General features: G+C 62.1%; 2 protein-coding genes across 7 annotated transcripts; one reads left to right on the top strand and one right to left on the bottom strand.

Annotated features, from left to right (window-relative positions):
• The first annotated feature begins 1,130 nt into the window (after window positions 1–1,130).
• On the top strand, window positions 1,131–18,732 carry TFDP1 (transcription factor Dp-1). 5 transcript variants are annotated; one of them, XM_070380685.1, is made up of 12 exons: window positions 1,131–1,194; window positions 2,047–2,121; window positions 9,369–9,435; window positions 10,234–10,340; window positions 12,562–12,683; window positions 13,556–13,721; window positions 13,982–14,125; window positions 14,476–14,544; window positions 14,792–14,943; window positions 15,297–15,463; window positions 16,065–16,143; window positions 17,651–18,732. In XM_070380685.1, exons 2-12 carry the CDS (start codon window positions 2,110–2,112, stop codon window positions 17,796–17,798), a joined length of 1,233 nt encoding a protein of 410 aa, XP_070236786.1. In that variant the 5' UTR covers window positions 1,131–1,194; window positions 2,047–2,109; the 3' UTR covers window positions 17,799–18,732. The 5 variants fall into 5 exon arrangements, with proteins under 5 accessions (XP_070236786.1, XP_070236785.1, XP_070236784.1 ...); XM_070380684.1 differs by having other exon boundaries at window positions 1,183–1,314; XM_070380683.1 differs by lacking the exon at window positions 1,131–1,194 and adding an exon at window positions 1,201–1,430.
• A 3,197-nt stretch (window positions 18,733–21,929) lies between these two features.
• On the bottom strand, window positions 21,930–26,769 carry ATP4B (ATPase H+/K+ transporting subunit beta). Of its 2 annotated transcripts, none has more exons than XM_005910524.3 (7): window positions 26,630–26,769; window positions 26,113–26,241; window positions 25,115–25,228; window positions 24,814–25,013; window positions 24,045–24,101; window positions 22,868–22,966; window positions 21,930–22,452 (listed from the first exon to the last, which is right to left on the bottom strand). In XM_005910524.3, the coding sequence occupies exons 1-7, from the start codon at window positions 26,739–26,741 to the stop codon at window positions 22,291–22,293; spliced, it is 873 nt and encodes a 290-aa protein (XP_005910586.2). In that variant the 5' UTR covers window positions 26,742–26,769; the 3' UTR covers window positions 21,930–22,290. The 2 variants fall into 2 exon arrangements, with proteins under 2 accessions (XP_005910586.2, XP_070236960.1); XM_070380859.1 differs by having other exon boundaries at window positions 22,868–22,960.
• Window positions 26,770–27,378: the final 609 nt, after the last annotated feature.

Here is a 27,378-nt window from a genome sequence, read left to right as displayed (position 1 = left end):
GGCTTGCTAGAGAAGCAGGTTGAAAGTGGTTAAACTGTGAAACCGTCCCAGGCGGCGTGTAAGGCGATAGCACCTGAGGGTGCATCCACGCTCAAGTCCTCTGTGCCCCATGAACTCTGGACTCGGCCCGCACGCCCCGCCTGCCCTGGCCCTGCTGATGGTGAACCAGCGCGGGTCAAGTCTCCAGGGCTCAGACTCCACTCTGCCCAGGCCACCTGGCGATGAGGAACAGGCCCGCACCCTTCCGTCCAGAAGACTCAGAACCTGGGCAGAGGCCGGGCGTGGGCATGGAGACCTTGGGCTGGGCAGGAACAGGTGAGCACCTGGCGGACAGGGCGCTGCGCGTGCACACATGTCTCCTCCGAGCATCCGCAGGAGCACACACCCGACCTCCTCTCCTTCCTGTGCACACACATATGCACCCACTCAAACACGCCTACGGGCACAATCCCAGCCTGCCTTTCTCCTCCGAGAGTACACACACTGTGTGCTACTCGACCCCGCTCCTCCAAGTCCCCACATCTGCACATGCATGCACACACACACACATACCCACAACACACTTGACTCCTGGCCTCTGTGTGCACACTCTTGCATCTATCCCCTACTCCTGGCTGTGCACACATTCCAGTGTACCCCCATCCCTGGCCCCCGTGTGTGTACACACTCATCTGCACACCTTCCACTGTTTCCCAAGTGCCTACGAAATGCATACACCACCCCCCTCAGCCCGTGACCCCCAGGTGCATGCACATCCACACACACCAGGCCTCTGTCCCTGTGTGCGCACAGGTGCACACGTCCCACTTCCTATCCCCAGGGTGCACACACACGCACGCGCGCACCCATGCCTGTCCCGCGTGTGCGCACATGTGCTCACATCCCTGACTCAGCTCCCCTGCACGCGCACCGCGGAGTCCTGGACCAGGCCCTCCTCTCCATCCCCAGCCGGCGCGCGCACACACGCGTGCACGCGTGCACACATGCGGGCACGCGCCCGAGCAGCTCATCTTCTCCGAGCGCGGGCCGCCCGGCGGGAGGAGAGTTGGGGGTAGGGGGAGGGGGAGGGGGAGGGGGAGGAAGGAGGAGGAGGAGGGAGCCGAAGGCGCGAAAAGGCGCGCAGGCGCGCTGCGGGAGTCGGGCCGCCGCCCACGTCACCGCGCCGCGCACGTCACGCCGCCCGACGCTCGCAGGGTGAGCCCCGCGCCCGGCGCCTCGGCAGGGCAGGGACCCCGGCCGAGCGCCGCCGGGACCGCCGCCCCCCGCCCGCCGCCCGCGGGTGCGCGCCCGCTGCCCGCGCCGCCCGCCCGCCAGGTGCGGCGGGCCGGGGTCCCCAGGGCGCGCGCCGGGCGCCCGGACCCGCCGCCCCGCCCCGCGCCGCGTGCGCCGCCCTGGTCCCCGCGCGCCGGGGCCGCCGCCTGGGCGCCCAGGTGACCCCCGGAGGGGGCGCGGGCCGGGGGCCCGGGCGGGGCCTGCGGGCAGCCTCCGGGCGGAGCGGCGCGCGCATCCGCGCCCGGCAGGGTCGGGGCGGGGCGGGGCGGGCCCGGGCGCGCGGGGCCGGGGTCCGAGGTCCGGGGCGCGGGCCCCACCTGCCCGCCGACTGCCGGTTCCGGCGCGCGGGGCGCGCTCGCGGGAGGCGGCCGCGGCCTAGTGACAGGCCGGAGGCCGGGGCCCCGGAAGCCCACCTGTCAGAGTTACCGGTTGGCCGGTGGTCGCGGGTGGGCCGGGGGCGTCTACGGGTAGCGCGTGCGCGCGGGGCCGCTCCGGGTGGGGGCTCGGGCCGCGGTGCCAGGCTGATCCACGCCGGGTCTTTGTGCGCCTCGGGGAGGCCGGCGGGCAGCTGGGTCGTGGACGCTTCCCTGCCTGAGATGACTTTAAAGTCCCTGGGTGGGGGGCGTTTCTGGGCCGCACCCCCGGGACGGAGTGTGGGCTTGGAGAGGAAGGGACTCCTGCCGCTTAGATGGGTGGTGATGCTGAGGGGATGGTGGTGGTGTCAACTTCTCATTTCAGCCTGGCTCATCCCTCCTCTCTCCTCCTTTTTACCAGGAAAACCATTTTTCTTTTCTGGAGGGTGACCATTACTAGCATCGATTTCACGGATCTGGTAACATGGCAAAAGATGTGAGTACGTGTGTCTGCTCTGTGCTGGACTGATGTCTGCCTAGCACTGCGTTCTCGGTCACTCCCCACCTTGTTTCAGAATGACCACCCATAAACTGCGGGCGTGTTGGTGTTCAGACCTTTCAAGCAAAGAGACAAAGTAAAGGTGAGGAGGTGGGGACAGCCGGTGGTGCTGCACGCGGCCTGAGCGATGCTGGCCTCCGCCTGGGCCATGCAGGCCTGAGCTGCGGCAAGCTGCGTCTCGAGGCTGCTCACCGCCGCGTTCCTTGGTCTCTTGGAGGCTGGTTGCTTGTGAATCGGTCGGGGCTTTGTGGGAGGACCCCGCCTGCGGAGGCACTGGGCTGGCGGAGCCTCCCTGAGCACCTGCTCTGTGTGCCTGCTGGGAATTAGTTCAGCTTCCAGCCGTGAAAACGCTCAGCACTGGGCTTGGCAACTGTTTTTCTCAGAAAAAAATGAAATGTGGTGATAAACAAATGTGAACAATCTGCTTTGTTTACATTTGTCATGAACCCATAGAATATCGTGAGTAAACTTTTTCGCATTTTGCAAGAAACAGGCTTTTAGGCCTCCACGCGGAGCTGACTTCATGGGTCGTGGCGCTCCGTCCTACCCTTGGTAGCATCAGTTAAATTCCCTGAAACCCCAGCTCTGTCGGTGTTTCTCAGAACTTGCTGTTCTGTGAATGTCAGGGAAGAGAGGCTGTTTACTTATTTACTCATCAGTTGCACGGAGTTGGAAATACAGCCCGAGGCACAGTGTATCCGTATCTGTGGGACCAGAATAGCACACTCAGAGCCCTTTCGTGGGGGTGAGCCCCGCATCCCAGGTGGTGTGTCTGTAGTGAATGTCGTGACCTGCGTGTGCCGTGGGGGTGACTTATCATCTCTAAGAGTCCACGGTTCCACGCGGTCCTCTGCTCTGTTTGCCCCAGGATGAAGGCCGGGCGGGGGCCTGGCTTGCCTGCCTTGCTATGTGAACCCCCGAGGGTTCTGACTCCTCCGAGGCACCTGGAGGGTATCAGGGCAGATGGTTGTCGCCCCGCTCGGCTGCAGGAGAAGCGCTGCCCAGCGACCTTGTCCTCCGTCCCTCCTGGAGATGCAGCCTCACGGAGCGCAGCCCGGTGGTGGATGGAGTGACACGGCCCATCTGCCGTGGGGTAGGGAGGTGCCTGTGGAGTAGATGATGCCGGGCTGAGAGTGGGGCGCAGGTGAGGTGGCTGTGCCTGTGCTGAGCTGAGCTGTCCGGTGTGCTGGAGCCAGGTCTCAGCCGGGCTGGTTGTCGGCAGATGGAGGCTTGGCCCCTCTCCTGCTGACTGTGTCTAAGGCGCGTGTGACGTTTGAGTCTGGGAAGATGACTCTGCAGCCAGTGTTGACTTAGGTCACAGGGCCTCACTGTGGTCTCAGATGTAAGTCGAAGCCCCTCAAGGTGAAGTGGGTGGGCTGGGATGCCAGGGCATGGGGGCAGAACTCTGGGGGCGCCGTGGGGGCTGTTGGGGCCTGGGGGGGCTGGAGTTGATGCTGGGGGTCCCAGTGGAGGAGGTTGAGGGGCTGGGGAGGGGTGGCGTTGGGCCTCCCCACTGGGCGGGCAGGTCTCCCCAGCGAGCTGGAGATGCTCCCCGCCCTGTTCCAGGCATCGGGCTCAGAACCCTGCACCTCCGAACCGCGGGCCCTGTGCTCCGTCAGCCTCGCTGGGGCTGTGGGGCCTGCAGGAGTGGTGGCGGGCAGGGTGGGCCCGAGTCAAGGAAGAAGCGTGCTATTCCCCTGAACCTGGAGGGTGAGGTGGGGGCCGTGCTTGAGCTCTGAGCTCAAGGCTTGAGCCTGTCCTGGGGCTGCTGTTTCTAGCGCTCAGAGAGGTGTGAGTCTCTGTTGTTTACCGAGACACGCAGACGGGACACTGTTATCCCTGAGTTTAACCTTCCTGTGGTAGGGGACAAAGCCTGACGCCTCGGGGTTCGCTGCATGTTTCCTTTGAAAAGTGGGTCTTAGCGCCGTCCTTCACTCACCGGCCCGTCATTGCCCCCGGGCCCTCGGCCCTGGTTTGTGGGACTCGCCTTAGAGCTTGGGGGCTGTCTTTCGTGTGCACGTGGGGTAGTTCCAGGAATCTTGCAGTGAGACCCCCAGGTCAGTGAGGCCTGCGGTGGGGAGACTGTGGCATTGGGGGCGCCGTCCAGGGGTGCCTGTTCCCTCCCCCATGGGAACCTGTTGCCCTGGTGAGTGAACACGTGGTTCATTGGTTTTTGATTTACGGAACTGGGTGTCTGCGGGTTTTATTTTGTGCCTTGGGTCTGGTGAGAAGATCCTGATTGGGGGGTTTTCAGCGTGCGGGACGCTCCTGGGCGGAAATGTAGGCACGGGTTTCCATATGACAGTGGCAACTGTCACCATCAGAAACATCTTGCACTGAACGCTGCAGTTGTGTGACGTACAGGGGGACGGGGTCTGATGTGTACTGAGTGTGTGCAGGTGTGTGAGTGTGTACACGTGTGTGCTGAGCATGTGTACATGTGAGCGTGTGAGCATGTGTGCACGTCTGTGTGTCACAGGGGTGCATGTGTGATGTGTGCATGTGTGTGCCGAGTGTTACGTGTGCACATGTCTGCTGAGCATGTGTACAGTGTGTGTGCTGAGCGTGTGTGAACAATGTGTGTGCATGCTGGGTGTGTGCATGCGTGCTGAGCATGTGTGTAAATGTGTGTGCCAAGCATGTGTGTCACGTGTGTGTGCTGGGTGTGTGCTGTGTGTACACATGTGTGTGGGATGTGTATACATGTGTGTTAAAAGTGTGTGTACTTACGTGCCCACTGGGTGTGTGTGCATGTGCACATGTGTGTGCCAAGCATGTGAGTACCTTAACATGTTTGGTATGTGTGCACGTGTGCTGGATGTGTGTGTGATTATTGTGTGCACACATGAGTGTGTATATGTGTGCCGAGCATGTGTGTTCACATGTGTGCATGTGTGCTGGGTGTGTGTGTGTACACACATGTGCACGTGTGTGTGTGCTGAGCGTGTGGTGCCCACGTGCCCCTGCCTGGGCTGTCCCCCCCTCCAGTCTGTGGCCCAGGAGCGACTGGGAGTCCTTGGCCTCTGGAAGACTGTGGTTATAGAGAGCCTGCGGTGTGGCTCTAGCTGTTCTGGAATTGGCCAGAGGGCCATCGAAGAGCCCATGACAGCCCTCAACTTTCAGGGGAGGAGGGTGCAGGGCCGCCGTCCCCCCGGGAGGACCCGTCCTCATCCTCGTCCAGTGTCACACAGGTCTGTAATGAGCAGGGGCGGTCGCTGTGTGGAGTCACAGGCCTGCTTTTACACAGATGCTCCAGGACTCTCGCGTGCCTCCCTCTCCCTCGGCTGTGGGAGCCAGGGTGGCCTTGTGCTGGCGGGAGAGCCCGGCTCAGCCCTGAGCTGCCTGTGAGTCGTGGTCGTAGCTGCTCTGTGGTTGCACGTGGTGTTCTGGGTTTATGGTAACGTCCCTGGATCGTGCTGTCGAGGGCAGGAAACCCAAAGAAACTGCGGAGCCTGAGCTCCCAGGTCTGGTTTAGCAAGCTTGTCTAAAACACACGTCCTATGCGTGCCGCTTTCCAGCGGCCAGGGCGGCGGGCACCTGCTTGGTCCCCAGGCCTCGCCGGGCTGAGCTGCCCAGGTGCTGGGCGGCCCTTTCCTTCCCACCCGAGGCCTGAGTGAGAACACCCAGCCCGCTCCGCTGAGCACCGAGGCAGCACCGCCGTGCTTGGTCTTAAGACAGGTTTTGGTGTTTGAGTTAACTTTTCCACACGAGATGAAATTGGAGAAAACCTGAGATGGTGTGGACAGTAGAAGGTCGTGGCTTGGTGACGAGCCGGCCCCGAGCGCCCGGTGACACACCGGTGCTGCCCGCGTCCTGACCGTCGGGCGCCGCCCGGCCCCGGCCCTGGGCTGGGGGCGTCCCCAGGGCTCGGGGGACCCCGCCTGGCACAGTGTGACCCCGGGGCTGATCCCCGCACACAGTCACCTTGTCAAAGCTGTTCTCTCTGCTGTTGAACGAGTCTCGCTTTTCTCCAGCATGGAACGAGCGGACGGCTCTTGCTCAGATGCCAGGCCTGGCTCCTCTTTCTGCGGTTTCGTGTGTTTGTTAGGCGAGGCTGGGCTGGGGGCACAGCCCTGGGGTCGCTCCCTGCTTGAGGGCCGGGCCTCTGGGGGTGGTGCTGCCTTGGCCCAGGTAGAGGTGGGACTTCCCCGGGCCCCTCCGTCAGACGGCCGCCTGCCGCCAGCGTCGGTCAGCACCGAGGGCCTGGCGGGGGCGGACTGCTGGGGCGCCCTGGCCGTGGCCCGTCTAGGCTCTGAGCTGACGCGACATGTGTGGCTCTGAGGGTTCAATTCGAAGCTGGTCTTCTTTCTCTCAGCCTCTGTCGTTTGCCTCAGGACTTTGTCTGTCGGACTCCTGTTTTCCCAGAATCCAGTTATAAAGGGGATTCTGGTTTGACACAGCAAACCCCATCCATCTGCTGGGCTCGCAAACACAGTGCCTCCAACACTCGTGTCCCAGGTCCTGTCCACCAGGTGCGTGCTGCCGGGGGCCTGGGCTGGGGCTGGGGAGCAGCGCTGGAGAGACCTCAAGGGGCCTCTGCCTGCAGGCCAGAGACGGCAGGAGACAGGAGAGCCAGCCCCTCAGGCCGGCCTGCTGGGCCTCCCCACCCCGGAGACAGGAGAGGGCCTGCTGACCCCTCAGGCCGGCCTCCTGGGCCTCCCTGCCCCAGAGACAGGTGAGGGCCTGCTGGCCCCTCAGGCAGGCCTCCTGGGCTTCCCTGCCCCACTGACAGTTGAGCCAACCCCTCGGGCCTGGCCTCCTGGGCCTCCCTGCCCCAGAGACAGGAGAGCCAACCCCTCGGGCCTGGCCTCCTGGGCCTCCCCGCCCCGCTGACAGTTGAGCCAGCCCCTCGGGCCTGGCCTCCTGGGCCTCCCCGCCCCGCTGACGGGTGCGGGCGTGCTGGCCCCTCTCGGAGCGTCCTGGCGGTGCGTGCCCCCCTCAGCGGGGACTTCCCTATGTTAGTTGACGGCGTCACCCGCCCCGCTGACAGGTGCAGGCGTGCTGGCCCCTCTCGGAGCGTCCTGGCGGTGCGTGCCTCCTCAGCGGGGACTTCCCTGTGTTGGTTGACGGTGTCACCCCAGCAGCTTTTCCGTGTCCGACTTTGGGTTTCCCACGTAGCAAACCTTCCACGAGGAGCGAATGTGAGCTACTTAAACAGTTCAAGGAGCGTTTCTTGTGGCTGTAAATGTGGCGTGAGTTGTACTTGAATAGAAAACCCAGGCAAGTGAGAGAGCAGAGTGGGCTGCTGGCCCGTCTGAGAGCGGTAGCTGGGAGCCTGTGTCGTCCCTGTTGGGGAGGACGTGGTCATCCGTGGTGAAGGCGTGTTCCCCGTGTGTGGGCGCCCCGAGCTGCCGCCCCGCCTGCTTCACGGCCCTGTGCTGCCGCTGCTCCAAAGTCGCTTGTTTTTTCCTTCTACCTCATTTTTAGCAGCTGCTTGTTTATTTGATCTGTTGGGGAATCATAGGTGGTCGGTTAGGAAAAGTGAGCTAAGACGGGAAATAATAAAAAATGAGACCTTCTCCCTAAGCTCATCTTGCAAAACTGGAACACGTGTGTGAGCCCAGGCCCCTGGCGTGGAGCACAAGCCCCTTCTTGGTGAGCGGGTCCACCCGTGTGCGTTTGTCGCGTAGACTGGCCCGCGATGCCAGTTTTGATCTCTGTAGGGTGGAGGCCATCTGAAGACCCTGAAGGCCACCTTCTTAGGTGGTTTGCAGTTTTCCTGGGCTTTCAGTCACAGGTACAGGCGGCACGAGTGGGTGTTAGAAGTGAAGCTGTTGCATGGTGGCCCGAGGCGCCAGTCTCGTGAGAGTCCTGAAAGGGGGGTTAACTCACCATGTGCCCTCCGCTGGGTCCCTCGCGGCCGGGCCAGAGCCAAGGGGTCTCTCACGTTGGCACGAGTGCACGATAGCCCACTCTGGGTCCTCAGTGGAGCAGCTGCACAGCCCTGCATCTGAGACGTGCCCAGATGGCCTCCCCAGACGGGCGTGCCGGTCACACCTGCTTCCACCCATCTTAACGCCCTGTTTTCAGCGCCGAGTTTGATGATAACCTAAGAGCCCACAAAGTCGCAGTGCTCGGTGGGTGAAGCTTCAAGCTGGTTTCAGTTTCAGTTTGCATCTTTGGTTTGGAGGCGGGATGTGTCTCTCTGTGAGTTGAATGTCCCCATCAGGCAGTGGTTTCCTCTCGATTTGCACCCCAGGAATTAAGGACGTTCACGTGGCCTTTGTCATCCTTCAGCACGAGGGGCAAGTGCACTGTCATTTCAGGCTAACCCCTGGAGAGCACGCCTGAGTTCACAGCTGGCGTCTGGCGTTGCGAGCAGGTGGCCTCCAGGTGTCTGCGCGCCCCCCGACCCTCCGTCCTGGTGCAGCATGGCCGAGGCCCAGCGGGGTCCGTGCCGCCCCACGCCGCCCAGCCCTGTGCTTCCTGGGGTTAGACTTGAAGGCCTGGCAGGGGTCTCCTCTCTCTGTTGTCTCCTTTGCTTTTCAGAAAGATCAGGGTTTGAGTGAAAATGTCTTGTGCTAAACCAGCCGTCTAAATCGGGAGCTCTGGGGGTGAAGCAGGGAGCCCGCCCCGTCTCCCTCTGTGCCCCCCGCCCCAGTCCTGGCTGCCACATAGGCGTGCCATGGGTGGTGGGGCAGGGCCTCGAGGGCCCAGGGCCCAAGGCCTGCTGCGCTGGGGGCCGTGGTCCGTCCTGGGGTCAGGATGCCCGCGTGTCCAGCGCTCTGACCGAGCCGGGGCTCCCTGAGGGGCAGTGGGCGGGCACGGCCTGGGGGAGTGGCCCATCCTGGGGTCAGGAGTACCCGCGTGTCCAGCGCTCTGATTGAGCCAGGGCTCCCCGAGGGGCAGTGGCCGGGCATGGCTGGGGGCGTGGTTCGTCCCGGGGTCAGGGGCGCCTGCGTGTCCGGCGTCCTGAACTAGCTGGAGCCCTGTGCTCAGGCTGAGCACCAGTCTGCTCCCTCCGTGGTGCCCCCGTGGTCCCCCTCGCTGACTTGAGATGTGACTGATGGAAGGACATGCAGTTCAGTGATGAGGGCAATACTGCACTGTCCCAAGGGCTGAGCTTAAAAGGCGGAAGCAGTCATCTTCCTGCAGGTGACGCAGCCGATCACGGTGGGTAACCCCGCGTGCGCCCGGCTGGCAGCTCGGCCCGACGCCATCTCACTGTGTTGTTGTCCCCGCAGGCCGGTCTAATTGAAGCCAACGGGGAACTCAAGGTCTTCATAGACCAGAACCTCAGTCCTGGGAAAGGTAAGGGCACCCGGCTCGGCCCGTCCCCTTGCCGTGTGTCTTGGCGTCCCTGACGTCCCAGGGGTCCGGGCTCAGCGGCCGCATCTACCTGGCTTGTAAGTCCTCGCTGTTTGTGGAGAGCCAGGGCAAGTGGAAGCGTGCGAGGACGTGAGCACAGCACTGGGTGCACTTTCCTCCCGTCCCAGGGCAGCCCCGGGACCCCTGGCATGTGAGAGTGGCAGGGGCCCCGTGTGCACGGTGGTCTGAAGTGAGTGGTGGATGCGTGCCCACCGCTGCGTCCCCGGGGCGGGAAGGTGTCTGTCCCTTGGCTGTGTGTCCGGGTGTCCGAGTGTGGGGGGCAGTGTCCTTGTGGTCGCTCCTCCTGGGCAGAAACGTGTTGCTGCTGCAGGAGGAGGAGCCTGTGAGTCTGCGCCTGTCTGCAGACACACGGGGAGGCGTCTGGGCGCACTCAGTTCTAACTGAGGTTCTCTGAAAATCAGAGCTGTGAGCGCTGGGTCCCGTGGTCCCACCAGAACATTTTGTCGGGGGGCAGGCAGCCCATGGGGTTCGGGCAGGTTGGGGGCAGCCAGGGTGCAGCGGAGCCCTGAGCCCTGCACGCGAGGGCCTGGTGTGCGGTGGTCAGGAGAGGGCGGTGTGGGCACAGCCGCCAGGTTTGGGAGTCAGGCTCAGCTGAGGTGCCCGCAGCCGCCCGTGGGTCTGACGTGGTCCAGGGCAGGAGGGCCGCCCGAGCGGCGATCAGCTGGTGCAGATGCCGCGAGCCCGGACATGGGCCGCTGCAGCGTCGCCTCTTGGTTGCAGGAGTGGTGTCCCTGGTTGCCGTCCACCCCTCCACAGTGAACTCTCTCGGGAAGCAGCTCCTGCCAAAGACCTTTGGACAGTCCAACGTCAACATCACTCAGCAAGTGGTAAGGCCGGGAGGCTTGCTGTCTGAGGCCACGGTCTCGGGTGCAGGGCCAGTGCCGGGCGCCCCCCGGCTCGGGGCTGCCTGCCCACGGCTTCCCAGCCGCTCCTGCCTCTGCTTTCGTGGGGTCTGCTGGGCAGTGCGAGCTCTCGGGTGAGCCGGCTGCTCCTTGGCCAGGGCCTGTTGCCTGCCCAGGACTCGAGGCTGGCATCCGGGCCAACCTCTCGTGGGTTTGGGGCTCTGCGGATGCGGGTTGTGGCTTTTCTGGCCTTCCTGGCTGATGGGAGGGGTCAGACTCCCGGGGCCTTGCCCAGTGCCCCCCAGGAGCCCCCACCAACTCCTGCCCGCAGGCTCGGCGGCCTCTTCCTGATGTGACCTGTGGCTGTGAGGGGCGGGGCGTTCGTGGCCCACCCGCGCCTGCAGCCTGGCCCCCGGCAGGTGTGTGACGGCCCTGACGCTCAGCCCCACTGTGACGCTGGCCATGTTGGCTCAGCAGCTTTGCTACAACGCTCCAAGTCCATAGTACATGGAGCCTGGGCCTTCTGTAACATCACAGATACTCAATAAATGTCTTTCTGACGGAAGTTATAATTCACATCATTTTATCTTATAGGTACTGTGTGTTGTGTTATAGCAGAGTCACGGCCGAGAGTGGCTCGGTGAGCGTAGCAACAGTTCTGTTGATGTTTCCAGTTTAAATAGTGGGGAGCAGGAGTGACACGGAGATTTCTGTCGGTGTCCCAACCTTCAGCCCCCCAGCGGACGCTCCCCTGCGGCTTCCTAGAGCTGGCTTAGGCCGAGCTAGTCAGGCGGCGCGATCTTCCCCGCGCCCTGGTGCCTCTCCAGCTGCACACAGAGGCTGAGCGCAGAGAGCTGGGGGTTCTCACAGGAGGTCGGTCGGTGGAGAGCCATGGAAATCGGGGTGTGAGGGCGGACTGAGCACCTGCAGGGCCCTCTGTGAGGCTGAAGTACCGCCTGCGGGCATGGGGTGCCCTGCCCACCCCCGTGTCCTGTGTGGTCCAGGAAGGCCATCTTGGGGACGGACAGCCAGTGGGCACCTGCTCTCCCTGCACAGCAGCTGTGGCTGAGAGGGGTGTCCTCCGGTGGGCGGGGAGCAGGCGCTATCGGGGGGCAGGGACCGAGGTGGGGGGTCAGCAGCAGCCTGGCCGCAGGTGGGCCTGCTGTCCCGAGCCTACTCTCCTGAGCGCTGGAGGGACGGCTCGCGAGGAGATAAGCCGTGAGCTGGGGCCCCCTCGCACTCACTCGCGAGGCCTCGGCTCTGGGGGTTCTCGCCTTCCACCCTGGTCCGGTCTGGGACACGCGTGCCGTTTGATCGCTTTCCAGAACACGTGCCGTTTGCCTTCGTGTCTCTTGAATGAGAGTGAAACACTGGTGGCGCTTTGGTCACTGGGAACGTGGGTTAAGAGACGAATTCAGCTGAGCTGTTCCCTTCCGTGGTTTGTGGATCGTTGATATTCATAGGTGACCTGGGCTTAGGGATAATTTGCAAAGTGCCAGGTCAGCTGTGTCAGGGCTGTGGCAGTAGCCCTTATCCTGCTAAGCAGCGGACTAGTGGGAGCATCCAGCTTAAAATAGCACAGACGTACCCGCTCTCCACCCCCAGCGCCGGGGGCCTGGGGCTCCCATGCCGGTCCCCGGGAAGCGCTGCTTCTGAGTGGTTTCCCGGCTCAGGCACGAGTCTCTGGGAAGCTGAGCTCCTACCTGGCTGGATGAGGCAGTGTGTGCATGCCCCGTGAACATGGGGCCACGGGTCAGGGCTTCTGGGCCAGATGTCTGTGCCCGAGCAGTGGGCGCCTGCCTCCACCCCAGTGGCACTGCCCCCAGCCCCCACCATGCGCTGGCCGGGGTACCCAGGGCTCCCTGTGTGGGTGGGCGGGCGCTGGGGTCACCGCAGTGAGCCCCACTGGCCCTGGGTTCTTTTCCTTTTCGTCTTCGGGGCTCGTTGCTGCCCCAGTGAAGCAGTCTCATCTCCGTCCGGGTCGCGGGGGAAGGCGGTGAAGTGGAGTGTGCGGGTCTCGGGGTCGTTTCCAGCTGCCCGTGTGCAGCAGGTGTGCGACGGCAGCCGGGGCTCCGGGGCTCTCGGACCCTCCTCCAGCCTCTGCTTAACGACACTCAGCGGCGGCTGTACGTAGCAGGAGGAGATGAGGCGGCAGCGTCGTGTGTGGGAGATTCTGACTGTTCTGAATTGTCTTTTTTGACTGTAGGTAATTGGTACGCCTCAGAGACCTGCAGCGCCAAACACTATCGTGGTGGGAAGCCCACACACCCCTAACACTCACTTTGTCTCCCAGAACCAGCCTTCAGACCCCTCACCTTGGTCTGCCGGGTGAGCACTTGCCTAGAACTCCCCCCACCCAGCCTCTGCATGCGCGTGGGCACCGGCGCGCCGGAGGAGTGGGCAGTGGCCCCGAATGGCCTCGCAAGGCCAGGCCGCGGGCAGCCGCCCTGAGTTCTGGGGGGAGGGGTGGCGCCACTGAGTGGGGTGCTCCAGCTTCTGAGCACACTGTCCGTTGGAAAGTACCTTTTGTGGAACCCCAGGAAACGGGTGGGTCTTCCAGCCTCTCCCCCTGCTGCTAAACGTGGCTGTGTGCAGCCGCCTGCCACGGTCACACTGTTGCCTTAATCCTTTCCTCCAAAAGCAAAGTGGCGTGAAACAGTTTTACTCAGAGGTCAGCTGTGCGGCTCTCCTTAGAGACAAAAAGCTACTGGTTCTAGAGCAACAGCCGTCAGTCCCCAAAACCCCTCAGTGGGGAGCCTGGGTGGCCCTTCCCCTCAGGTGGCGACTTAGAAGGTCAGGTGCTGGGTCTCCCTCCTGGCTGCTGTGTGGCCTCATCTCAGCTGGGCTGCGTTTGCCCCAAATTCCGAAATTTGCAGCAAAACTTCCATAGCTCCTCACGTCCGACGACGTTTTATTAAGAAGCACCGTTTAGCGTCTGGACACCCGTCCGACGTGTCCCAGGTCCTGCCCTGCTTTTCCCTAGAGTTGAAGAGACATGTGGGGCGCGGCCATGTGGAAGTTTGTCCTGCGCCCTTTCAAGGAGGGGGGTCCCTGGACGGGGGACGGAGCCAGGCTCCCACCCCTCCTCTGTTGGGCATGGCCCATGGGGGCCCTTGGCGGCAGGAGCCGGCCCCCAGACGTGGGTGTGGCCGGCCTGCGCTGTGAACTGAGGCCGCGGCTGCTCCGTGCTGTCCCCACAGGAAGCGCAACCGGAAAGGAGAGAAGAACGGGAAGGGGCTGCGGCACTTCTCCATGAAGGTGTGCGAGAAGGTGCAGCGCAAAGGGACCACGTCCTACAACGAGGTGGCCGACGAGCTGGTGGCTGAGTTCAGCGCAGCCGACAGCCACATCCTGCCCAGTGAGTCGGTGAGTGCGCCGGGCAGGCCGCCCTGCCGCCTCCCACGGGTGCAGAGGAGGCCCCGGAACCCTTGGGAAGGACGTTTCTTGACCCACTGGTGCCGGGAAGCTGTCGCCTCCCTGTGGCATCTGTTGGCTCCTGTGGGGCCGTGCGGGGGCCGCCCTGGGTCGGGGGTAGCGTGTGGCCTCGGGGGTGTCCAGGGTCCGGTGCTCATGTGCTGCTCTGCACGTGGTCCTGGGCCGTCTGGAACCCCCCGCGTCTCTGCCAGGCCTACGATCAGAAGAACATCCGGAGGCGTGTGTACGACGCGCTGAATGTGCTCATGGCGATGAACATCATCTCCAAGGAGAAGAAGGAGATCAAGTGGATCGGCTTGCCCACCAACTCCGCCCAGGAGTGCCAGAGCCTGGAGGTGCCCGGCTGCCCTGGGGTGCTGGGCGGGCCTGGGGGTGCTGGGCACGGCCGTGCTGCCCCTGGTGGTGACCGGGGCTGGAGGCTGATGGCCCGGGGCGGGTACACTCCGCATCTTGGCCATTTAAAGAACGTTGTATCCACGCCCAGAAGAGGGGAAGCCGGGCGGAGGCGGTGCAGTCCTGAGACAGAGGAGCCACCCGCATGCCTGGCAGCAGCTGCCTCGTCTGGACCCCTGGCCTCCATCAGGCTCAGGGCTCGTGTCTTTGGTGACGATGTGTTGCCTTGGATTTTAAAATATGCTTCAGAAACGAACCGTGATGGTTTTGTTTTGGTGTTTGGTCTTTGAAGGTGGAGAGACAGAGAAGGCTGGAAAGAATAAAACAGAAACAGTCACAGCTTCAGGAGCTCATCCTGCAGGTGAGGGGCTTCTGCCCGGGAGGCCACCTGGTGGTGCGGGCGCCGCGAGCCTGTGATGTGGCCTCCATTTGGTTCTGGGCGTGTTTTCCCTGGCTGGCGGCTCCCTGGGCAGCCACTCTGACCTCTCAGCGGACCAGCCTTCTTGGTGTTGGCTGGGGCCGGGCAGGGCCGTCGCATATGCCCAGGGCGGGGCTAGCTGTTCGGTGGCCGCGGGTATCAGTGTGTGCCAATTGTGCGTCTTTTTTAGCAAATCGCCTTCAAGAACCTGGTGCAGAGGAACCGCCAGGTGGAGCAGCAGGCCAGCCGGCCGCCCCCGCCCAACTCTGTCATCCACCTGCCTTTCATCATCGTGAACACCAGCAAGAAGACGGTCATCGACTGCAGCATCTCCAACGACAAGTAGGCCATGGGGGAGGGGCCTGCCGGCGAGGGGGGGAGGGGCCTGCTCTGTGCAGCGCTGCGTGTCTGCGGGGTCGCCAGGCGAGGCTCCCAGGGTTTCCTCCACTGGCGGGTTCCCCTCCCCCGCCCCCGCCCCACCCCCCCAGGCTGTGCGGCCCCTTGGAAGGGAGGCGGTAGGGTCCGTGAGGACTGCTGTCAGGACGGCAGGCGGCACCTGGGGCCCGTCCCAGGGGCGTCGCTGCCTCTCATGGGTGGGTCGTATGCCGGGGAAAGTTTGGGGGCTCGGGGTCCCAAGCCAGGCATCGGCTCCGTTCTGGAGACGGTGCTTTTCTGACGGCGACCATCGCCTCCAGGTTTGAGTACCTGTTCAATTTCGACAACACGTTTGAGATCCATGACGACATCGAGGTGCTGAAGCGCATGGGCATGGCCTGCGGGCTGGAGTCCGGGAGCTGCTCCCCCGAGGACCTGAGGGTGGCCAGGAGCTTGGTGCCGAAGGCGCTGGAGCCTTACGTGACAGGTCAGCGGCCTGGGGGGTCGCCCGCCTGCGGGGGCAGCAGAAGCAAGGGGGGCGGGGGCTGAGGGGTTCGGGGTGTGGGTGTGCTGCCTGTAGGGTTCTCAGCTGATCAGGGGTCCCGGAATCTGTCCTGCTGCCCCTCCAGCCAAGCTGGGGGTCCTGGCGCAGGGTGGGGGCGCTCTGGTGGGAGGAGAGGCCTCCCTGTGCCCCCTCTGGTGAGCCCCGCGTTGGGTGGCCTGGGGCTCCCGAGCCCTGCAGGACGTCCATGAAGCATCTCCTACTTGCTGACCCCTGACGCCAGCGGTTGCCCCACTGACCCCTGCTGCCCACCTGTTCTTGGCGTTGTGGTCGTGCTCGGGAGGAGGGGCGGGGCGGGGTCCCACCGGGAGGAGGGGCGGGGCGGGGTCTCGCCGGCAGGAGGGGCAGGGGAGCCGTCCCCTCTTGGCCCGTCCGTCCGTCTCCTGGAGGCCGTGTCCCTTCCCGGCCCTACAGTGCCGTCGTCGCCACCTTCCCAAGGGGTGCCCGGCCCGGAGCCATCCGCCCTGTCTCAGAGTCCTGTGGCCTCTGCTTCGTGACGTTTGCCTCGTTTTCTTCCTCTTTGCAGAGATGGCTCAGGGATCCCTCGGCGGTGTGTTTGTCGCGTCGGCAGTGTCGACCTCTAACGGCACGCGGCTGTCTGCCAGGTAACTGCGCCCCCGGGAGCCACGCGGCCACCCTCCTCGGCGGGAGGCCCAGGTCTCATGTGAGCGGCCTCCGTCCTGCTCCGAGCGGGGCTCCCTGCGCAGCAGACACCCCAGGGCCGCAGGGTCGCCCGGAGCTCGTGCTCTGAGCAGAGAAGCTGTTTGTCCTGGTGAGATTTTCCCCCAAAGATCAGTAGCGGTACATGGATTTTATTTTCTATTAAAGTAACTCAGCGCAGTGGCAGCAAAACCACCTGAACCGCGTGGCCGGCAGCCTGAGTGACCGGCTGCTTCTCCATCTGTTTTTTTTTTTCCCTTTTCTTTTCAACACTCTTGAAGTCACCATGTACGTGTGATATTGTTGTTGCTGTTTCTTATTTTCCGTCTGTTGTGTGCATTCCTCCACATGTTGAAGGAACTTCTATCATTTCAGCCAGAGTGTGTTTGAGCCGTGACCTCACAAGCCCCCGGAGCAGGGCTGGGTCAGGCCTCGGCATTCCTCCTGGTTCGTAAAGATAAGTGTAAGGTGATTTCCGTGCGAGTGGCCTCATACATGTTCATATCAGTCCTGGTAAAGAACGTCTCGTTTCTCACACACATGAAGTCAGCCGCGTGTGGGTCCAACGAAACCGGATTGGCTAGTAAACCCTGTGTACCTGCCTCGAAGGCTGCCTCTGACCCCGGCTCGGCCTCAGTGCGCCCGAGGGAGGGCAGGCTCCCTGTGAGGGTCCCGGCGCCCGGCCCCTCGCGGAGTGCCCGCACCTGGTTGCGTTTGACAGAGGTTGGCTGGTTTTAAATTCTGAATCTGCCACTGTGCATGGCCCGGTCTGTAAAGTCTGAACACTGGTTATTCTGAGAGGTGGAATTCGGGTATTTCTACACTTTGCTCTTTAAGAAATTCTTTCTATTAATGAACTTTCGGGCTCTTGTCTGTGTTTTTAACAAGATGAAAGCCAGTACCATTTCGGAAGAAAAGCTGACCCTGGGGCCCCGGTTTACTGAGCTGCCCTCTCTGGTCGTGCATTCAGGGGGTTCCTGGCTGCAGGCAGCCACAGCTTCAGCCTGTTTTCCACTCTTTCCGACGTGGTCGCTAGATGGGGGTTTCCCAGATATGGGGTTACTTTGTTAGCGTGATACGGCCTAGGTTGTGCTGAGCAGCATCAGTAAACACCAGTAAAAGGTATTAAGACATGCGTGTGGTTTTCTCTTAAAACGAAAACATTCTGAGTGTTGGAAAACCGTGTGCACACCCATGAATGCACACACGTGTGTCACACGCCCCACTCCTCTCCTCCCCTGGAGGTCACGACGGGCACAGTGGGGGCTTTGGAGGAGGGTCTCGGGGTCTCGGTTGGTGTGCTGGGGCTTCTCTTCCTGGCTCGGTGAGAAACAGGAGCCCGCCTGAGCCGCTCGCTCCGTCGTGCTGGGCGAGGGTGACGGTGAGCTCAGCCTGGGAGAGGCGGGTTCCGTGCCGCCGGGCGTGCGGCCCCTGACGCCCCTGTCCTTGCAGCGACCTGGCCAACGGCGCGGACGGGGCACTGGCCACGAGCTCTAGCGGGTCGCAGTACAGCGGGTCCCGGGTGGAGACGCCAGTGTCGTGCGTCGGTGAGGACGACGAAGACGACGAGGACTTCAACGAGAATGAGGAGGAGGACTGAGCCGCCGCCCGCGGCCAGGAGCGCGCGGGGTGAGACGTCCGTCCGCGCCCTCCTCCCGGAAGAGCTCACCGACCTTCGGGCTCAGGGCGCTTCTGACGAGCCACTCGCCATGCCCCGGGGGTCCCGACGAGCCGCCTGTGTTTGACACCGACGCACGACCTCTACTCTTTCGGATTTTGTGTTTTCGTTTGCTGTTTTTTAAGTTCGGGGTTCATTTCGCCGCCTGAGTTTGCTGAGTTTGCTGGAGAAGTTGTGCCACCTCCGTGCCGCCCGGCGAGCCCAGCACAGCGCTCGGGGGCACTGCGGGCCCGGCAGCGCCCAGCTCTGCTTCTCGACGTTTCGTTCTGACTTTGTTTCCCTTAAGTTATACTGACTGCGTGAGTCCAGCGGGTTTACACTTTGGTTTGCTCTGTGTTGCAGCAAATGGATCGCAAGGTCCCTTTTCGTTTCGTTTTGTTTGGTGAAAGTTTACTGCCGTGCTGGTGCAGCGATGGAAACTGAAGCTTGGAAGGGTTTACTGCTTATGGTAAAATTTGCCTGATTCTTACAGGCAGCGTTTGGAAACTTTTTATTATATAGTTGTTTACATACTTATAAGTCTATCATTTAAAGACATGTACTGAAACAAATGTTGTATTTGTTTCATAAGCATCTTCCTGTAATCTATTATAAAGTTGAAATTAAATATAGAGAATGTTTTAACAGTTTTTTAACTCAAAATTTGTCAATCATTTTTAATAGTTCTTTTTTTATAAAAAGAAAAAAGAATTTCAGGGCAGGCAGTAGTCTCTTTTAAAATGTATTCACCAGAACCATTAACTGCACAGTTGCTGTTAGCTGCCTGTTCTAAAATAATAGTCTTTTTATTGGAACACAAATAAGCTTTTCTGTAATATTTTGTGGAATAAAGAGACTTTAATTGTTTGACTTGTTTAACTCGGCACTGCTGGTTTTTATTAATAAAGTGCGCATGGGCATTTCAAACGAGCCGCGTGTCCCTGTGATTCGGGATGCTCTCTGGAGCTCGTCTACCCCCACCTTTTCTGCAGGGAGGAGCGGGTGCGGGCCCTGCGGCAGATACAGGACCTGCCACGGCCCCAGCCTCTCCTGCACTGCCCCGGGGGTGGGTGAGGACGGTGGTCCCGAGGACGCAGCCGAAGTGGTGCGTCCCCTCTGGCTGGTGGTGGGGAGAACGTCTGTCCCTTGTCTGGTTTTGGAAGAACTGTACTCATCACCTTGGGCTTCCCAGGTGGCCCAGTGGTAAAGAATCTGCCTTCAGTGCAGGAGACGTGGATTCTGTCCCTGGGTCAGGAAGATCCCCTGGAGGGTGAAACGGCACCCCACTCCAGTACTCTTGCCTGGAGAATCCCATGGACAGAGGAGCCTGGTGGGCTGCAGTCCGTGGGGTCGCAGAGTCGGACACGCCTGAGCAACTGGACTGGACAGACAGAACCTAGCGTGTGTGAACATTACCACCACCTTTCACGTGTGAATCCTTGTGAAACGTGACCTTTGCAGACACATCCCCAAAGGTCAAAAGCACGGGGAAGCCAGGGCGGAAGGACGGGGGTGATGCCCTCGCAGGTGATGGGCCCATAGTAAGATGACCAGGCCAGCCCTTCCTTACCTTCTTCCTGGATCCCAGGAGCTGAAACAGAGTTTAAGGCTTTGACTTTCAGAAAAAGAGTAAGATGGTAAGATGGGCAAGGTCAATGCTTTATTCAGGTTGTCTGAAGTCACGAGCAAAGGTTCAGTACAAGGTGTGGACTCGAGCAGTCCTGTGCCCCAGAGTGTGGCAGCTTATCCTGCCTTACCCACACGTGGCCCACACAGTCATCCCCACTGTGACGGACTTACGTGCTGAGGGATGCGGCAGAGGTTGGGGCAGCGTCAGGGCCATGAGTGGGCGAGGGACAGTCACGAGTGGGTGAAGATGGGCCACATGTGAGTGAGGACAGGTGCGTGTGGGTGAGGGACAGTCATGAGTGGGCGAGGATGGGCCACGTGTGGGTGAGGAAGGGCCACGTGTGGGTGAGGCGGGCCACGTGTGGGTGAGGGACAGTCATGAGTGGGCAAAGGCGGGCCATGTGTGGGTGAAGACGGGTCATGTGTGGGTGAGTGCAGGTCATGTGCAGGGGAGGCGGGCCACGTGTGGGTGAGAGGGACCACGTGTGGGTGAGGCAGGTCACGTGGGCGAGTGCAGGTCGTGAGCAGAGGAGGCGGGCCACGTGTGGGTGAGGGGGCCACGTGTGGGTGAGGTGGGTCACGTGTGGGCGAGTGCAGGTCATTTGCAGGAGAAGCGGGCCACGTGTGGGTGAGGGGGGCCATGTGTGGGTGAGGCGGGTCACGTGTGGGCGAGTGCAGGTTGTGAGCAGGGGAAGCGGGCCACGTGTGGGTGAGGGGGCCACGTGTGGGTGAGGGGGGCCATGTGTGGGTGAGGCGGGTCACGTGTGGGTGAGGTGGGTCACGTGTGGGCGAGTGCAGGTCGTGAGCAGGGGAGGCGGGTCACGTGTGGGTGAGCAGGTCGTGAGCAGGGGAGGGGGGGCCATGTGTGGGTGAGGCGGGTCACGTGTGGGCGAGTGCAGGTCGTGAGCAGGGGAGGGGGGCCGCGTGTGGGCGAGCAGGTCGTGTGCAGGGAGGTGGGCCGCGTGTGGTTGAGGGTGGACCACGTGGGTGAGGACAGACCCACCACAGCCACAGCTGCGTCCCCAGCGTGGCGCTCCTGCTCGTCCAGGGTGCTGCAGAGCTGACACACCTGGGGGCAGGGCTGAGGGTCTGTGGCGTGGGTGGGGAGCTTGGGCAAGGGTGAGGCGCTGGCATCCTCACCTCAGCGCTCTTCCTGGTGGCACTCGGCCACGACCCAGTCATCCTGGAGGGCCATACCTCAGGGCTTCCACACCGGCCTCCTTCCACCCCTTGTCCCTGTGGTGGTGGCCTGTGACCTCTGGGGGTGGTCACAGTTATAAGCTAGTGACTCCTGAGTTCTGCAGACAGGACAGCCTGGGGCGGCTCGGGCCAAGCCCTGACTCTGGTGTTAGTGCAGCATCGGTCCCTGGGGGGTGTCCACAAGCTCCTGCCAGTCCCCGATGGTCCCTGGGGGTGTCCACAAGCTCCTGCCAGTCCCCGATGGTCCCTGGGGGTGTCCACAAGCTCCTGCCAGTCCCCGATGGTCCCTGGGGGTGCCCACAAGCTCCTGCCAGTCCCCAGTGGTCACCTGAGGCATCGGTGACCTTGGTGCGAGGCCTGGCAGGAGAAGCATCCAGACTTGAACCCAGGCCTCTGACCTCTGACCCCAGAGCCCGGCCGCCCCTACCTAGGGGCTGGTCAGCCTGTGTATTCAGCAGCAACTTGATGGGCAGGTCCAGCCCTCCTGTCCACGGGCGCCTTGTGACCAGCTGGAGCTAGGTCTGAGAGCGTGTACTCCCCTCCCCACACCCGGCAGGGACAGCCCCTCAGCAGCTGGACTGATCCCCCCCTGAACTGGGTCAGCAGCCCCACATTCCAGGGTCTGTAGGGGGAACCTGGGCAGGCTGACTACTGTGCATGGACACCACGGGCCCCATCGAGACCTTGGAGTCATTTCCGGGGTAACTATACCCCTGACCTCTGACCTCCCATGTGTCGTGGCATCCCCAGGATGGCCTGGACCCTGACCTGACATTTCCCAGGTGGCTCAGAGTTGCTGCCGAGGGGTCAGCAGGGAGGACGTCCCCAGCCCAGGGCCCCTTTCCCCTGGCTCCATGGGGCTTCCTCTGGAGGCTCTGGGTGACAGATAATAATAGCAGATACGTCGTTGGGACAGAATGTTCTGGTTTTGGGTCTTCTGAACAGGCTGGGGCTGGAGACCCCCGCCCTGGAGGTTGGAGGGGAGACTGTGCTGGGAGGAAGGCCACCTCTGGGGTCCAGGCTCCACCACACGGCCACACCCTGCGTCCTGGCCATGTCGTTGGGGCAGCCCCTCCCACGCTGCTTCATAACTTAGCCGACTTGCAGTCGAAAGTGTTGTAGAAGGAGAATTTTTTAGTTAATTTTAGTTAAGTCTTTTAAAGTTGACTAACTAAATTTTAATTCATTCCATTTTTTTAGTTAACTCTTCCTCATCATCAGGAAAGACATGACTCTTAGGTAGGTTAAGAGTGAAATTTAGTAAACTTGATTTTTACAGTTTAGGAGTTGTACTTTTTAAAGCCAGAGTCCAGAATGCCTGAAGTCCTAAGTCAGGTTTCTGGTGTTCATAGTCACGTGTAGGAACAGTAAGTTATAGTGAGGATGGTGCGGTCCGCGTGGCCGAGCTGTGTCCTCCCACATCTTACGGTTCCCGTGTGAGCCTGTTTTTCGAAGCTACAAATCTGCCTGAAAGGTAAGAGGTCCGATGGGATCTTGACGGTGCGAGCTTGGAGTGGGGCTGTCTGGTGCCGCACCGCCCGGGTGCCGGGTTCCGCTGGACGAGGCGCTGGGGTTGCCCTGTGCCTGGGGGCCAGCCTGGGCCCCACTACTTCTGGATTGTCAGCTTGAACTCCACCTTCCCCTCGTAGGGGTCGTGGGGGTTGTCGAAGGTCACGTGCTCCGCCAGGATCTTGCACACGACAACCACCTCCTTGTTCTTGGGGACGTTGAGGAGCTTTGCGGCCACCAGCGGGTTGCTGTAGTGGGGCTGAAGAGACGCCGGTTAGGGTCCTCGTGAGAGGGCGGCTGGGTGCTCAGCTCAGAGGCGGAGCTCTCACTGAGTTACAGACGTCTCCTGCTTGGAAATGAGGAGACCCGGCCCAGAGGGACGGACCCGTGACCAATCCAACGTCAAACTACACTTGATAAAAATTGACCAACACAGAGGATAAAGCAAGAGCTTTGGGAAAAATAATGTTAAGTGGATATGCAGTTGTCTAAGGAGGCCCGTGGAAGGTAAAAATAGGATTTGATGTCAATTTTGGGTGAGAACGTGGGCTTGGGAGACCCCAGGAGGTTAAGCGGTTAGCATGGGCTTACAGTCTGGCTTCCTTTCACAGGCAAGCGTCTCCGGCCGTCCCTTCGCGGGCGGCGGCTGCGGGCGGGCCCCGGGGCCCACGTACCTGGGCCTTCTTTCCGTAGTAGGGGAAGTAGTGCAGGCTGTAGGAGCCGTTGGGCGGGAAGTACTCCACCTGCAGAGCCGGGGCGTCCCGGTGCTGGTCCTGCGGGTGAGAAGCTGTGCGAGAGAGGCCGGGCCGGGCGGACGCACGCGCGTGTGTCTCCGTGCATGCGCTGTGTGTGTGTCTGCATGTGTGCACGGGTGCAAAGCAGGTGACCGCACGGGCAGTTGGCATGAGCCAGATCTAGTCTGTATCATCAACCAGGAATCCACTCATGGTGTAACTTGTTCGTTCATGAGACCCTGGTGACTTACCGAAGTCGTACCTTTCAGATTAAACTCTCTCAGGGTAAAAGAGGAGCCAGGGCCGAGTGTGTGGGGCTGGCAGCCCGCGAGGCTGGGGCCCGCCTGCCGCCGGGGCTGCCCTCGCCCTCCGTCAGGGTTGGCACACGGCCCGACGGAGCCCAAGCCCGTCTGAGAGCAGGAAGGAGCACTTTGGTGTCTGTTAAAATCTCAAGTCAGCCTACACGTGTGCGGTCAGGGAAGCTGGAAACGGGAAGCTGGGGCAGGACGCACCCCATGGCCTGGGGGGTGGCACCAAAGTGTGTGCGGTCGCCCTGGTGGGGCCTGGAGGGCCGCACCAAGGTGTGTGCTGTCGCCCTGGTGGGGTGTCCCTGCAGGCGGCAAAGAGCCTGGGCCCAGGCATAACTGAGAAAGCAAACTTTAGAAAGTACTCAGTGAAGACAAGTTTAGTTTTATCCATGTGGTACTTAAAAATGCATTTTGAGAAAAACTGGACTAAATTAATGGCAATTCTTGGCAGTGTGTAAACTCACACTGTTAATCAACGGTGCTGGTGTTAGTCAGCATCGTTTTGTCAATAAGCAAACAAAAGGACAAAAGAGTGTGGTAGAGGTGAGTTGGGTTTTCCAAACTGCCACAGACATCCTGAAGTGTGTTGGGGATACGCTGTCTCAGATGCTTTTTTGAAGCAAAACAAAGTGCTGTTTTTCTTACTGGGTTTTCATCCCTGTGATAAAAACCACTTAGCGTGAAGCTTCCTGCCATCCGTGACCTGGTTTATTAGGCGACCCTTGAGATGTTTGTAGGGGAAACCTGATCAGGGTTTCCCGAGGGGTTCCCAGCCCAAACAGGACGGCCATGGCCCGTGGGTCACTCACCAGGAAGGCACAGTCCACCCTGGGGGCCGTGCTGTTGCCGGGGAGAAACTTGACGATCTGCAAGGGAGCAGCTGTGAGTGCAGGGGGCGGGGAGGGCCTGGGGGTCCTGCTCTGAGGACTCGGCAGGTGTGCCCCCTCATGCTCCAAGCCTGCGGTCTTGGCTGCCGTGCGGCAGAGCTGGGCGGCAGCAGAGCCCAGGCCGCGGCATCCGCCTCCCGCCCCTGTGCAGTGCCCCCTCTGTGCCTCCCCACCCCGCCTGGCTCCGCCTCTGAAAGCCCTGGCCCCTGGGTCCCCCAGCTGGTGCCCAGGGCCCAGGGTAGCACCCGCCTCACTCACAGGGACCCCAGCCTTCCTGCTCTGCGTGCCCACCAGGGAACAGCCCCCGGCTGGACCAGGCTGAGCGCAGAGCGCAGGTCTATGGCCTCCGCCGCCTCTCGGAGAGGAAAGTGAACAGTGTCGCCCCTGCCAGGTCGCGCGCCCCCTGGGTTCCTGTCCATCGTGGGCGGCCTCCAGAGGTTTGCCGAGTCCTCTCGGTCTGTCCCTCAGCGCCTGGCCCCGGCGGGTTCCCAGGTGCCCTCCCCATGCTGACCGCCTGGCTTTTCCCAGCCGTCCTGTGCACAGGACTGCCCTGGGTTCTGCGGCTCTCCAGTCAAGCAGGTGGCGAGTCCGGATGGCTACTTCCGGGTGAGGGGCTGCAGGCTCCCCAGCCAGCCCAGGGGCTGGAGGGGCAGAGGGTGGGGGCCCTTCTCCCTTCTGACCCCACACTCACCCTGTTCATCTTGATAATGAAGCACGGTTTTCCCTCTGCAAAACCGAAGGTGGGGTCAGGCTGGCCGGAGCAATTCTGCAGCATGTCCGCTGTGAACTTGCAGGAGAACTTGGTGTGGTTCGGGGCCAGGAAGCGCTCCTGGAAGAAGTACCTCTCGGACGTGCAGTTGATGTTGTCCTCCTGGGCTGCAGGCGAGTAGCCTGGGGGGGATGCACCTGTGGTCCTGTCCGAGCAGCAGCCTGCCCCCAACCCAGCTCCTTAAGAAAGGAGAATGGAGACCAGGGCCCGGGTCACCCCTTACCTGCCAGAAAGTGCCGCAAGGCCTGTGTGAGCCCTGTCCAGGTCCTGTTGTCTGACATGTTGTAGGAGATGTCCAGGCCTTTGTCCCCATAGGTGTCCGGCCTCAAGGTCACCCCTGGAGAGAGGACGCAGTGCCTGGGGTCTGGCTGCGTGTTTAGGCTGCGTGCTGTGCTGCTGGCCTGCCCTGGGGGGGGGCAGCGCCCAGGATACTGGGGCCAGGACTTCGAAGGCCCCCGGCCTCCCTAGGTGCGCCCAGGAAGGCCTGGGACACTGCACAGTAGCCAGGGGCCGCTCAGGTGCACGAGGCCTGGTTAGGCCCCCGGGCTCCCTCTGCAAGAGGCCTGCCCCTCACCCTGCCTGCCAGCCTGCGGGTTTGAGACAAACTCTATCAGGGTGTGGTTTCAAGCGTGTAGTCTACTACATCCTGTTCTGAGATTGCATTGAGATCCTCCACGTTTGATCTGTTTGTTGGTTGTAAAGATTGACCCCAGCTGTCACGAGGATTTGTGGACGATGCTCAGGGCGGCGGGCGCGCCGCCTCCAGGCACAGCCCAGCACTGCTCTTGGGTGGTCTTGGGTTATTTTCCTCAGAAAGCACTGAGGACGCAGGGTTGGCAAACACTGAGTCGCTGGGCTGGAAAAGCCGAGCTTCCTTTAGCACCCTTCTCGCCTCTCTCTGTTTTGCTGTCTGCTCTCAGCCCGGTCAGCAGGCTGCGTGCGGAGGTCTTGGTCCAGGTGCCATCCCTAGGCTTCAGAGGGGCTGCCCGCCTGACCTCGGCCCGCGCGTCTCCCCAGCGCTTCCCCTTGTTTGGGCAGTGACTCCACATGGGGAGCGGCCGCCCCCCCTTAGACAAGACTCCAGCCCTGGGTCTGCTGGCCTCCTGCCGGCGAGGAGGTGAGGGTCCCCTGGGAGAGTAGCCTTGGAGCTGGATGCCCACCCCCTACCTCCTGGTCCCCTGGTGCCAGGGGGCTGGCGGAGTGGGGCCCTCCGCCGGTTACCTGGCGATTTGAGCTGGTCCTGGTAGTCGGGCGTGTAGGGGTCGATGGTGCACATAAGCACATAGATGCAGAGGGCGAAGATGCCTGTCATGACCACGTAGAAGGCCACGTAGTAGAGGCTGATCCACACTGCAGGCAGAGGCGGGTCAGGGGCTCGGTCGCCAGGAGCGTGTGCGCGCTCACCGCCTCACCTCTCAGGTGGGCACTCCACCTGCTCCAGAACATGCTCACCCCAATAACCCTGTGCCCCTTCACTTAAAAGTCTTCTTAAAAATTACAGTTTTGGGAACCTAGCTTTAAACCCACTGCTCTGAAATCCAGGGCTGAGCCTCTGGGGCCCGTCCTCAGCTGCCCTCCACCCTCCAGTACCCGGGGTCAGGGGTGTCAGGGCCTGGGCAGGCCTTTGGGGTCTGCCGGCAGGGACGGGAGGCTGGGGGGGCTTGGTCTGGACCCTGGGACCGCCAGTCCCTGGCAGCCGCGGGGCGGCCCCTGCCCTCTCCCGGCCCCGCGCACAGACCCCAGCGGGACAGCGTGCGGCCCAGCATCTGCCCGGTGTCCGGGTTCCAGCAGTAGCGCCGGAACTCCTCCATCCGCTGCCCGCACGACTTCTTCTCCTGCAGCGCCGCCATCGCTGACCGCTGCTGCCAGGGCTGCAGGGAGGCCGCGCGACCGGCTTTTAAGGTCTCCTCCTCGGAGCCCAAGGGCACTCGGCGCCCAGATCAGGGAGGCCCCGGCAGGCGTTATCGGCCCTGCTGTTAAGGTGCCCTCTGCCGCCTCCCCAGGCGTGTCGGGGCAGCACCCCCGCACCACCACCGCCAGCCCCTCCTCGCGCGTGCCCTTGGCGGGAACTTTATCTGCTCTGATAACAAGCAAGCAAGGAGACCAGCAGGTGCTTGGGAGGGGCTGGCAGGAGAGCAGGTCGGCGAGGCCAGGCCTGGACCCAGCACCCAGCCGTGACCGAGAGGCTCGAGCTGAAGGGGCAGAAGCCTGAGGTCGTGGCAGGCGGCGGCGGGGGTCCCGGAGGGGTGGGAGCCGGGGACTCCTGTCTCTGTCACTGCTGCTGCAGGAGAGCCAAGCTCACCGGCACCCCGGGAGGCGGGCTGGGGGCTCAGGGGTCCCGACACTCGAGCACAGCTCGGGTGACCACTTACATGCTGCCCTAAGAGCCACAGAGGGATCCACCGCCCTTCAGCGAGACATGCTTTTCACTCAACGACGCCAGGCCCCGGGAGTGCTGTTCAAAGGCAGGTTCTGACCCTGATGGGT

This window comes from Bos mutus, chromosome 12 (genome assembly GCF_027580195.1).
Source record: "Bos mutus isolate GX-2022 chromosome 12, NWIPB_WYAK_1.1, whole genome shotgun sequence".
NCBI classification, from domain to species: Eukaryota; Metazoa; Chordata; class Mammalia; order Artiodactyla; family Bovidae; genus Bos; species Bos mutus.
The sequence above is the reverse complement of the archived record's forward strand: the minus strand, read 5'-3'. Positions and strand labels throughout refer to the sequence as shown.